This window comes from Terrapene carolina, unplaced genomic scaffold (assembly GCF_002925995.2).
Source record: "Terrapene carolina triunguis isolate 2854851 unplaced genomic scaffold, T_m_triunguis-2.0 Scaffold192, whole genome shotgun sequence".
NCBI lineage: Eukaryota > Metazoa > Chordata > Testudines > Emydidae > Terrapene > Terrapene triunguis.
Window position 1 is genome coordinate 12,689,457 of NW_020664543.1, and position 13,068 is coordinate 12,702,524.

Here is a 13,068-nt window from a genome sequence, read left to right on the forward strand (position 1 = left end):
GATGAAGTCTGCTCAGTTTCGAGTAAGGAGATCTTCCCCCACCCAAATTGCCACCCTTGGTTGGTCCTTTTGGCTCCCACACCACCAGCGGTGGAGATTCTGCACTTATAACTTACTTAGCAATTCTACAGATGATGTCTGAGCCAGAGAAGACCCCAGCTCACTTTCTCATAAGCGTGTTCGTTCTGCAGTGTTAACAGGAGTAAAAGTGTATTAAAGCAAGCACACATGACTTAATACTCCTGGAAAAACAGATTGGTTGAGTTAATAGGTGGCCGTTTTACATAGGTCTTGTCTACACTACAAAATTAAGTCAACTCAAGTTAGATTGTAATTACCACGGTGGTTCACGTCCACACGTGCACCATCTGTCGGTGGTGCACGTCCTCACCAGGAGAGCTTCCACCAACTTAACTGTGTGGGGCATTGTGGGACACTGGCAGCTGAAGCCTCCCCCAACCTGGGCCAACAGCCCTAGCTGTCAGCCCCAGGGCAGAGAGGCTCCAGCTGTGAGCCCATGAGTGGCTGACAGTCAACAGGCAATGTAAATAACGCAGTGTCTACACAGACACTGAGTCACCCTAACTACATTGACCTAAGTGCTGCGCCTCTCGCGGAGGTGAAGTTATTAGGTCTGTGTAGCAGGCAACTTACATCGGCAGGAGCAACGTTATAGCGTAGACCAGACCTTCGTCCCTTTTCAGAGAAGGACTCATTTTTAACATACAGACAATTTAGAGACCAATCTCGGTTTGCTAAAATGTGGAAGCACTTACTGTTTCCATTCGTCTTTTTGTTTATCCCACTCTTTATGCAGTTGTTGTACAATTATACTGGAGGTATCATCTTTATTCAGTGACCATAAGTCTTTATCTTCCAGAGGCCTCTTATAACCAAGAATTGCCATGCTGTATGAATATAAAAATAATAGTTCCAAATCCATTTGGCTGATAAAATTAAAGACATCTATTAACATTAGAAACTCCAGTACCACTTAGCTAACAAAAGAAGAGGGATCTCTCTCTAAACCAAGAGTGATAATCAGATCTTAAAGCAAAAACGAGTTACAAATGCAGGGAAAGGAGGTCAGGTAGTTTAGGTTCCACGTTTAGGTTTAGTAAACAATATTTTTAAAACCTAATACATTATAGAAATATTGTCCTGATTTTTAAAAAAAAAAGTAAATTAAAACAATTTAAAGAACAATAAAGACACCATCTCCAGAAGTGTTTGAGTTGAATGGTACTACTGCATGAGAATGGTGACGTGTTAGGATGTTAAAATAACGAAACTAGTTGAGAGTCACTGTCTGAGCTGAATGAAGTATAAAAATCAAGAGACCATAAACAACCAAAGGAAAACGGGATTTTTCCCCCCCATATAACTGAAAATTATTATTCCTCAATGGCATATTTAGGGTGAAGTTGTCATAGCTGCCTAAGGGATATGGACAGCTAATGCCTATTAATTTCTAATAGGAGTTGAGCATTCAAATCCCTTAGAAACTTTGCAAATATGACACACTTTATTAGAAATGGTCTTACTGGGTTTACACACAGGACAATAAGAGGACATTGCTAATGCCAGTGTAACTATTATCACTGAAGCTGAAGCAAAAATCCCAGATGTCACCACCCTCAAAGAAAGTTTGAGTCTGGATGTGAACTTTGCAGTTGGCCCATCTCTCGATCAGGGATGGGCCAAAACTTTGGATCTGAATCCTGATCTGAACTTTGCACCTTGAATCCATGTGTAACACCAACAATTCTATTGTTGAAAGTTGTCATGCTACATAGAGGACTCCATTTTCTTTCCTTATTGGACAGAAAACCCCTTTACAAACACAGTACATGAAAACTTCCACAGGAAATTAAAGACATCCCCCCAGAGGTTGCAATATTATCCCTGTTGTGCAACATGTTCTTATGACTCACCAACTCTCTTGCTGTATGTTAGCACTCCAGTGCATAGTAAGCAAATTGTATATACTGTTTATTAGGCCTCTCTTCAGTTTCACCTCTACAGTTCTGAAAGGTATTATGAATCTTGTGGGGACTTTATGGACAGATTTTTAAATCTCTTTCACTGCTACCACTGGTGTCCTGGCACCTCTCAGGGGAAACATCACACAAGACTGAACAGGAAGCGAGTAACTTTATCCAGTAGATACTACAAGGGAATTTTTTGGTTGTCAGAAGTAGGGTGACCAGATAGCAAGTGTGAAAAATCGGGACGGGGTGGGGGGTAATTGGCACCTATATAAGAAAAAGCCCCAAATATCGGGACTGTCCCTATAAAATCGGGACATCTGGTCACCCTAGTCAGAAGTCCTGTATTTTTGCCAACAAAAATGGAGGTTATCCTTGGGGTTATAAAAGCCTTAGAAGGACATGCTCACCGTGTAAACCACCAAAATGTCATCTTGGAAAGAAAGCCTGAATTTAACTCCGGACATGGATTCTACAAGAAAGTTAAATAAAAAAATAATTAAGAAGTTTAAAATAACATTGCTTCAAAAAGGACAAAACACATTGTAATTGTTTTTGGACTATCATGGAGAGTAACTTATGCACTATGTCCTAATAATGACATAAAATTGATTTCTTTCATTCTCCATTTCATACAGGACTCCTTTCGTTCCTTAACAACCACACCTCATACTGCTTTTTAATCACACTTGTACAAAATGAAATGTCATTCTTTGCTTTCAGAAATGTTCGTTTCAGAAATTAATTCTATAATTCAGCATTCTCTCCCAGCTTGGTTCAAACATAAATCCAATTATGAAAACTGCTTAAGAAGATAGAGAAGCAATTTAACCTCTAGACAGCACTATTGTCTTATCTTAAGGTTATTCCTTATCCATCCTAAAGTCCTGTAGGAAGGGCTCATTTATTAATAAATTAAAACCCTAATGGCTTCACATATCATTAAGAGGACATCCATCAAACTGAAGTCCATCTCTCCAGAGATAATCCTTGGAACAATTAATATCACATTTTAATTCTCATAAATATATTTGCTGCTGCATAACAATTTAATAAATGAGGTGTGGTAATCTCAGTATTTCTAATAGTGAGCTCTATCTTCAGCCACCAACTGCTCTGAGCTGGATTTGAACCAGAGATCTAGTGGTGAAAGGCTCCATGTAGCATTACCAATCTCCTAAACCAGTGTTTCTCAACTGGGGGATCATGACGTGTTGAAAATTTTATTATAATATAAAGCAAAGAAAATCTTGCTCCCCTATTCCCTGAACACAATTCCCCTTCAAGGGCAAGCATTCTCTGTCAACCTCTTGAAACACACACATGAACCAATTACACAGGATTGTTACTGTTACTACGGATGCATTTTTAATCTTAGTACATATAATGGGGGGGAGAGGAAAAGGAGCAGGGCATGTTGTGAAATTTTTTGACTTCACGTAATGGGTTGTCAACCTAAAAGGTTGAGACACACTGCCCTAGCCACCCGAACACTCCTCCCGGTAGAGACTAATTACCGATATCTCCCTTACATGTCACCTAAGACATTCTATAAAATACAGTCAGAGAAATAGAGCAGTACTTACAGGATCTGAATTAACAGGGGAGAAAAATGGAGGGTTTTCTTTAAAACACGAAAGGATCAGCTCAATGAGTATCAGTGCAAAGTAGCTGAAAAATGTGGTAAATCTGAACCTGTCTTTTATTTGGCCCTAGAAAGAGAAAAAACAGTAAAAGGTTGTTTTCATTAGACTTAATTCTTGTAGAACCTACTAATTTATTGAGCTTCTTTCTGGCAGTACATTTTCTCCTCTAGGGCTCTATCCTGCAAACACCTTACTATGCGGAATAATGCTTATAAATGTGGGTCCCTATTCATTAAAGCATCTAAATATGTGCTTAAAGTTAAGCATGTGCTTAAGTCTCATTGACTTCAGTGGGACTTAAAATATGTGCTTAAACGCCTTTCCTGAACACGGATACTTTTCTGAATCAGGACTAAGTGAAATCTTTTTCAGAGATCCTGGTGATGATATGTGCAGGATCATGCCTTTAATATACAATCATAGGAACTGCCACACCAGATCAAAAGAGGAATCCATTTAGGCCAGTATCCTGTCTCTGACAGGGGCCAGTACCAGATGCCTTCAGAGGAAGGGACAAGAAACCTTGTAATAGACAATTACTGTACACTCTTCCCTTAGGGGAAGTTTCTTTCCAACTCCTATCAGTCAGTGGTTGACTTACTCCTCATAGCAGAACTGTATAACCCCTTATACAGTTTTGGTTTATATCCTGACTAATGTAATTGTGCACACTCTCATTAATCATATAAAATCTCTAATCCTTACAGTCAGACAGGGGGCGTTTCTGGCCATTGGTGGTTGCAAAGACAATAGAAGAAATGTTGCCTATGGCTTTGCTTTAAGGGTCCAGGTCTGTAGGCCATCCAACCTCTTGATTTAGATTAACTGCAGAATTAGCCATTGATAAAGCCTCTTCCCCTAGGAAAAAGCTTTTGGTGCTGCATCATGATGTAATTCAATATTTTTACTTATTTATATTAGCGAGATGGAATTTTGATTATGTTTGTGTTTTAGCCTCACGGTTACACTGCGAGGGTGAGAGGGGCCATAACAAGGAAACTCATTATTACTGTACTTGTTAAATTTACACCAGTTAATTCACAAGGGCATCCCACTCTGGCATGTACTATTTTCTAAACGAATATTGCACAGACTATCATTTATAGTTCAATTCAAACTCCATGTTTTGCACAGCCCAGGATATCAAGATCTCGCCTACAGAAATGATGATAAATAAATAAATAATCATTTAAATCACCAAATAGTGCAGAACTCCCACTGATTTTTAATGGGACCAGGATTTTATGCTTAGTGTTCTTAACATGCTGCTTTTCTCTCCAGGCCTTCAATTATCTAATCCCTGAATCCATGGGACTTATTCAATAGCCAAATGGAAATTTGCTCTGATCAGGGATATGGCAGTCCCTCTCTCATTGTGGCGGAACTGGCTAAGTTTTTAAACATGGATCATATCAGCACAGCTTTCTTTCCTCTCCCTCTAACTTTCTGATCTTTGCTTACAAAGAGTGAAAATCCTGTTCCCATCACATCAAGAGTTGACTGTGCAGCCCATAGAGTTATACAGTGCAGCCAAGCTGTATGATCCAAGCAGGGGTACTGGATATTAAGACGTTGTCTCTACTACCACTGTTCCATATTTAAAAGGCTGCAATCTGCTCTACTGTCTGTGAAACTGGTGTAGCCCTCAGATTCCTGCCAGGTGTCCAACGCATCCTTTGATTGAGCATAGTCTGGGCATTCCCTTGGCATGCAATGATATGACTCAAAAGTTCCCTTTAAATTACAGACAGATTGAATCTGATCTTTGGAGCCAAACTTCCCCTTTGTTTGGTAAAGTTCAGGTTCGGATATGAACTCTAAACTGGGTGACTCATTCCCATCTATCCTTCAAAGACATGGTAGTGCTATACGAGCTGTCCCCTACACAAGCACAGTATGTTTACCTGAGCTGTTGCAGCAATGATCTTGGACCGGAAAGGACCCACGGCACAGAGAACAGACAAAAACCAGAATATTATGAGCACTCCTGAGGACTGAATCCCTCGCAGCCTCTCATACTGAATGAGTACTGTGGCTAACACCTGTGAAAAGTAAACACAGGAACACATAAATACATGCCCGACAATGCTTTCCCCGTTCATGCTTTCACTGGGTGCCCATCATAACTCCCACCACCACTAAAATTACAGGTTTACAAACATGGTTTCTTGTGCACTTAAGGTTTAGTCGTGCTCCCATGGAAGTCAATCACAAACTTTCACTTGCCTAATGAAAGCAGGACAGGGCCCTTGTGAAAGAATTTCTCTCCCTATTTTCATGGACTCGGATTCAGAAATTTGTTTTTTTCTTTTAACTGAAATTTCTCTTGTTTGTGCCAAATTAACATTAAGGGTGAACATATTTTTAAACTTCGTTGGTTCTTCACCAAAAAGTTCACTTCTTCCATCTAGATAGGTGAAATTATAACCTGTCTGTGAACGTTTTCATCCCACATAAGGAAGTAAAAGCTCAATGGATAAGGATTAGCATTTCATCTTCCAGTCCACAGTTCAAAGCCAGTTTGAGTTCTTAAATAAAATGCTTTTGGTTTCTGTCCAATCAAGAACCAACAACAATATAAATCAAGGCACAGTTCGACACAGGGTAGAATAATGCACAAACAGGGCTGCAATACATTGCTTTGCTCAGGAGAGGTTAGAACAAACCGAACATAAAAGACAAGTCACTTTCTCTACACAACAATCACAAGTAAGGTAGCATGGAGAATTTTACATTAGGAAATAAATGATATAGAACAAACCCTTCCATTAAACTGACATTATTAATAATCTCTTCAATGGATGCTGTTTGCACCGGAGGCTTTTTTCAGTAAGCAACGTTTTTCATACATAAACTCAAAAAATATTAATAATTCATGTAGCAACTTTTTTTTTTTTAAATAGAGAGAACATTTAATGGCAGTGGAAGGTGTTGGATTGACAATCCTCCCAAAGTTCTGTTTGACCACCAGAGAGATATAACGTGATGGAGCTAGCAATTCTGCTTCACCCCACAGCACCCTGCGATCCTGCCCCAACCAATAAAAGCATCAATTCAAGTGCTGGGAAGGTAGCTCAGTTTCCATGGCCCATCTACTCCTCAACCTCTCTGCTGAGGCTGTCAACATTGGACCAGTTCAAGTGGTTTTGGTGACCAGTAGAAACCTGTGGTTTAGAGGAGACTGCACAGAAAGGTTTTTCTACCCCATTAGTTCACAAAGGGTTACTTCATATCTGCGAAAGCTACTTCCATTAAGAGTCACTGATAGAAATGCATACTAACCATTGTGATGCCAACAATTAGGGGAGTGACAAAATAGACAGGGGGCGGGGTTCTGCTTTGTAGGAGTTCGTGGAAGGAGAAGAATAGGTCTGCCCAGCACACACACCACAGCAGAACACCTAAAATCTAAAAGAAGAATAAGTGTTAAACGGGGAAGGCATTTGATAAATTCACCTCCAGGTGCAGATCTGCAGAGTAGTTAGATTTTGATCAACGAGAAGCTGATTTAAAATCAACCAGTGCCATTACTTCACCCAGGTGACCAAAACCATGAGCTATGTCAAGGGAGCGTAAGTTCTTATGTACACTGATTTATACCAATTGGGAATCTGGTCTCATACTTTTTTTGAGGGGGGGAGGTGTGAATGTGATATGGACACAGACATACATATCTGCCTATTTTCACTATATTAATCAGTTGTAATTGGAAATCCAGTGGTACAAATTTGAGAGAGAAAGAGATGGGTCTAGTGACAAGTGCTCCGGATTGGGAGCCACAAGTTTTACTCCTGGGCTGACCCGTAGTCTCTTGAGGCCTTGCACGAGCTATTGACCCGTTTCACATTGTTTTCTCCTCGGTAAGATGCGGATAACCATGACACTGAACCACCTCACAGGGATGTAATGGGGCCTATATATTGTTTGTAAAGTTCCTGAAATAGAGAAGCTCTCTGTATAAATGCTAAACATTATTAGGCATTTATAGCTGCTTGGAAAATCCCTGATTCTGTTTTACACATATAGGGTGAAATTTACTCCTGAGCGGAGGCCCAGCACAAGAGCTATGTACCACTTAAACCCTCAAAATAGGTCTTAAGTGAGGATTAAGTGGTCTCGTGCTGGCCCTTTGCACAGGGGTGAGTTCCAGCAAGCCCTTCTCTCAGGTCTCTGCATCTATCTCCAACCTCAAGAGCATTAACATCCTTTACATTGCTGAGGTGTGTACAAGCCTTAATCTTGTTATTTTAACCCTTTCCCCTCCTTTTGTTTACTCCCCTTACTTGGCTCATCCTATTTGCAGGTAGATTCTAAGCAGAGGAGGTTGAATTCAGGGTTGTAATCAGTGAGGCATGAAGTGATTCATCACATATCTACCTTGTGTACACAGTGGCTGGTGGTGGGGCTTAATGGATTTTACTGGTCCTCAGTGTTCAGCTCCCGATACCCTCGCAAAGCATTTCATTGTGCTCTATAAGATTAGCTAATTAATATATTTACAGTGTGCAAAGGGAGGTTTTATCGCTACCTGCCTTAGCTCTTGAGTTGGCCATTAGGTTTTCTATTGCCGTTTCAGTTTCTGAAGTTATAAACTAAAGAGATGACGGTGTGTGTGTGTGTGTGTGTGTGTGTGACAATTTACCCCCGTGGGTTGTGTTCCATTCATCTGGAGCTAGGACACAGGGCAAGATGATGCAGCAATGTTATATTCTCTAGGTTACAATTCTTGTCAGCATATATGCCTGTATCAAGAACGACCCAAAGACATCAGGGGCATAGCAAATCTGTTTGGAGTTCAACCAGCCCAACAACAAGATGAAGGCTTTGGGAGGTCCACAGATGGATTCCACGTGACATGAGTTATATCTCCTACGCGAGAGATGGCTCACAATGATGCATGAACTGAGAAGGTGAATGGAGAGAAAGGTGGCAGCATCTGCAGGGTAGTTCCAGTGTTACTGTTCCCTAGCCGGAGGGGGTGGGGGAGATATGTCACAAACTGAAGAGGATGGAGATAATTAGAAAAATTTTAGTGAGCATCTCTGTGAAGGGCAGTGTGTGAGCTTCCATAGAGAGGACACCTGAGCCAATTGTCACAGTACTAGCCTGTGACTTGAGAGACCTGGATCCAATTCTCCATTCCACCACAGACAACCCTGTGGGACCTTAGGCATGTCACAGTGAGCTGGTCTATCGGGTGGGGTAATTCGCGCTACAGGGGTGTGATTTTTAAAGTGCACTAACATGTTGCACATTAATTGGTCCTTGTGGACCCTGCTAGTGTGCACTAAATATTCCCTGGTGTGCTTTAAAGCAGTACTGTTTCAAACAGTACTATGGAACCTTTACTGCGCACTAATGCAGCACATTAGTGTGCTTCAGAAATTACACCACCGTAGTGCATATTGCCCCACCGTGTAGACAAGCCCTCAGTTTCTCTCTGTAAAATGGGGATACCTACCTCACCGTGGTGTTGTGATGATATATACATTGAAGATTATGAGGTGCTCAGATATAGGGGTCATATAAGTGTGACTGATCAATCCATAGATAGACCGACAGATAGCTGTACTAAGGAGATCATCGTGATGGTAAGTAAATTGACACTGGAGGGCGAACTCTCACTGCACCAGCCAAGGAGCAGGAGCTCTGCTTATCCAAGCCAGAGAGAGGGGTAGCTTGTATCCTCTGGCGATAATGCCTAGGTATTTCGGGGATCTCTGTGCATATTGTTACCTACCATGAGCCTGATCCAGCTGCCCTTACGTGCACCCAGACCTCATTGAAACCAGTGAAAGTGGCATCAGCCTTATGCTTTGAGCCTGAACCAGACTTGGCCAGGGCAGAGACTGCCCTTCATTATCAAACATTTGTAAAGCTGTATTGATCTGCTAACTTTAATCTAGAGGCAGATAAGGTCATTGATCTTCAACCTGGTACTGGGTTCCCCTTTTATGCACCATTTGCCTTGAATTTGCATGTCTTTGCTTCCACTCCCACATGTGACCTCAAGGATACACATTTGTGCAGCGAGTTACAGAAAGATCTTACCGTCTTGAACCTGCTCAGCATGGAGAGTACGATGTATCCTCTTTTGTAGTGTTTTAGATAAAGGAGATAAAAGGGTAAGACAGCCCAGAGGTAAATGCTAGGGATCCATGCTAAGATGGTATTCTGAAAACACGGTGTTAGGTCCGGATTGTCAGTGTGCACCGAAATGTTGGGATCCTGAAGAAAAGATGCATGGACATGAATTAGTGGGGAGCCTTGCTGGCTACAATGGCTGTTGAAAGGAGCTACTTCCGGACTCTGCGAGAGGGTGTAGGGGGCACTGAGCTGCTGGAGGTGCTATTCAAAAAAGATGCAAACCCAAGATCCTGACTGTGATGGATTTGGAGCTGCTCTGTAATAACTGATGAACACTGCATGTTGGCCTTGTTATTGGGGTATTTACTGTATGAATATAAGGGGTTAATACAGTAGAGGGCTGTCTAGAGAAACAGGTGGCAAGGAAAAGAATGGCGCAGGATAGCCCACCTACAAAACTGGTTTGGACCAGAAAGGGTCAAAGCCCAGGAACACAAAAGAACAAAAACAATCCCCCTCCCCTAACCTATAACAGCAGGGCCGTAGCAACAAAGAACGTGGCCCCCTCCGAACATATGTCCGGGCGGGGCCCCTTACAATGCAGAAACTGGAATGCGGCATTTATTTTGCCACTTTTAGGGGCCCCCTTCCTTGTGGGGCCCCTTACAATGCAGAAACTGGAATGTGGTATTTATTTTGCCACTTTTAGGGGCCCCCTTCCTTGCGGGGCCCCCTCCGGTCGCAGGGCGCTCGCTACGCCTCTGTATAACAGGGTTTAAAATGGGATTCTCTCTCAAGAAAGCATAGTTTTTTGGGGGAACTAGATGGAGACTCAGGGACGTGCTAGGAGCTTCTGGAGGAGCGAGGCCTACCTAGGTCACTATCACAGCGTGGTAGTACTTTCGGCTACATACACATCCATGTAGACAGTTTGTTGTTTTAAAATCCATTTTTCTCTAAAAGCTTTGTTCCCACTGGTAAAACAAACAATACTTGTGCTTTAAGAAGGCCATCTGATCGCTGTACACCACTGGTCCCAGAATCCCAAACTCAGTCGGAACTGCTGGATAAGCGCCATGGATACACAAACTGCCATAGCCCAGGGCCCCATATAAGAGTGGGAGAACTGTGGAATTGCACCTCAGCAGATGTAAACACACCAGGCCTGGCACCTGTGGGCGTGCACTCAGGGACCAGTGAAGGGACAGAGGTGCAGAGAACCCTGCAACTGTGACACTGATCTTTTGTGACCTTTGTCCCAATAGAAGGGCTATGAGTAATAGTTGTAAATGTTGTGTAATCCCATACAGTAAATTCCTCCAGCTAAGCCCAACCTGTCTATTACAATGATGACTTCTAGCTTTGTAACTTAGAACAAAAATTTACATATTGTATTATGCAAAACCACTACATTTACCTGTATTTGTTAGGGTTTCGTTAGTTCTATTTAAAAAAAGGTCACCGTAATCTATAGTTAGTGACATTACAGCATTTGTTAGGCTATTCTGAGTCTAGGGCACCCCAGTGTGCATTTCACGGCACTCCCAATTTGCAGCACAACTTTGAAATGACACTTTCAATGTAAAAATATTAAATTTGAGGGCTCATCTAACACGAACATCTGATATTAAGGGAGATCATCAGGTTTAAACAAACTATTTGCTGAGAGTAACTTTGAGAATCTGGAAAAAGGCTGCATTTATGGCCAAAATCTTGACCTTCTTACTAATCCTCCTGGAACAATAAGTAAATCCCTACTATAAACAGAACCCAATAGAATACAGATTGTGTGTAAGAAGGAAAATCTACTTCCTTGCAAACATCTTTGCTTGCTAGCTTCCTTGCTACACTTTCCATATGCAACTCCAGATGTTGAGATTCTTGTTCCCAGTTTGTACCTATTGATTTGAGAGCACCTTCTGCAAATAAAAAAGTTAAGAGGGTGAATAATTTAACTTGTCAAAACTAAGAACCAGATATTTCACTGTAGTTAGTGAGAACATGTTTTCTGTCTTATCTAAGTTAGCTGATAACAGTTACATCTTAAATGCAGTAGATAATTTTATAATCTCCCCATTAAAATCTTCTACAGCTTGATAAGTTTTTACAGGAAACTTAAAATTAAGACCTATCTGAAACACAGATAAATGTTATCTATGTATAAACCTCTTGCTATGTTTGACTCTGTGTTTTTTGGACTTTCAGCTATCAATATAATTGCAAACTTCCAATTATCCAACTTCCCTTGTAAACTGATAACGTCTCCAAATGGGCTTCCAGGCTATTTTATTTGTTTTTCTTCCAAATTAAAGAAAGAGACTCTGAACGCAACAGATTCTGTTTACGTGAATTACACAGCTGCAATCTGCTGATAAGGCTTAGAGTAACCATAGTAGTATATGGTTTCAGAGCGGTAGCCATGTTAGTCTGTATCAGCAAAAACAACGAGGAGTCCTTGTGGCACCTTAGAAACTAACAAATGTATTTGGGCATAAGCTTTCATGGGCTAAAACCCACTTCACCAGATGCATGGAGTGAAAAATACAGTAAGCAAAATAAATTATATATATATTATATATATATATAAAAAACAGCACATGAAAAGATGGGAGTTGCCACACCATCAGGGGCTCGTTCACCTGCACATCTACCAATGTGATATATGCCATCATGTGCCAACAATGCCCCTCTGCCATGTACATTGGCCAAACCGGACAGTCTCTACGCAAAAGAATAAATAGACACAAATCAGACATCAAGAATTGTAGGATTCAAAAACCAGTAGGAGATCACTTCAATCTCCCTGGACACTCAATAACAGACTTAAAAGTGGCAATTCTTCAACAAAAAAACTTCAAAAACAGACTCCAACGAGAAACTGCAGAACTGGAATTAATTTGCAAACTGGACACCATCAAATTAGGCCTGAATAAAAACCGGGAGTGGATGGGTCACAACAAAAAGTAATTTTCCCTCTGCTGATACTCACACCTTCTTGTCATCTGTTGGGAATGGGCGACATCCACCTTGATTGCATTGGCCTCGTTAGCACTACAAAAGTAATTTTCCCTCTGTTGATATTCACCTTTTCTTGTCAACTGTTGAGAATAGGCCATTTCCACCTTAACTGAATTGGCCTCATTAGCACTGACCCCCCACTTGGTAAGGCAACTCCCATCTTTTCATGTGCTGTAATATATATACTGCTTACTGTATTTTTCACTCCATGCATCTGATGAAGTGGATTTTAGCCCACAAAAGCTTATGCCCAAATAAATTTGTTAGTCTCTAAGGTGCCACAAGGACTCCTCGTTGTTTTATTCATAGTAGTATATGGTCACACTGAT

General features: G+C 41.2%; 1 protein-coding gene across 1 annotated transcript in view; it reads right to left on the minus strand.

Annotated features, from left to right (window-relative positions):
- ABCC3 (ATP binding cassette subfamily C member 3) overlaps nucleotides 1-13,068 on the minus strand; it is a 76,270-nt gene that overhangs the window by 41,450 nt on the left and 21,752 nt on the right. The window contains exons 2-7 of the mRNA XM_026654442.2: nucleotides 9,686-9,862; nucleotides 6,917-7,042; nucleotides 5,539-5,676; nucleotides 3,575-3,700; nucleotides 2,399-2,460; nucleotides 777-908 (exon numbers count right to left, since the gene is read on the minus strand). Coding sequence (XP_026510227.1) covers nucleotides 777-908; nucleotides 2,399-2,460; nucleotides 3,575-3,700; nucleotides 5,539-5,676; nucleotides 6,917-7,042; nucleotides 9,686-9,862 — 761 coding nt within the window. The remainder of the gene's footprint in view (nucleotides 1-776; nucleotides 909-2,398; nucleotides 2,461-3,574; nucleotides 3,701-5,538; nucleotides 5,677-6,916; nucleotides 7,043-9,685; nucleotides 9,863-13,068) is intronic.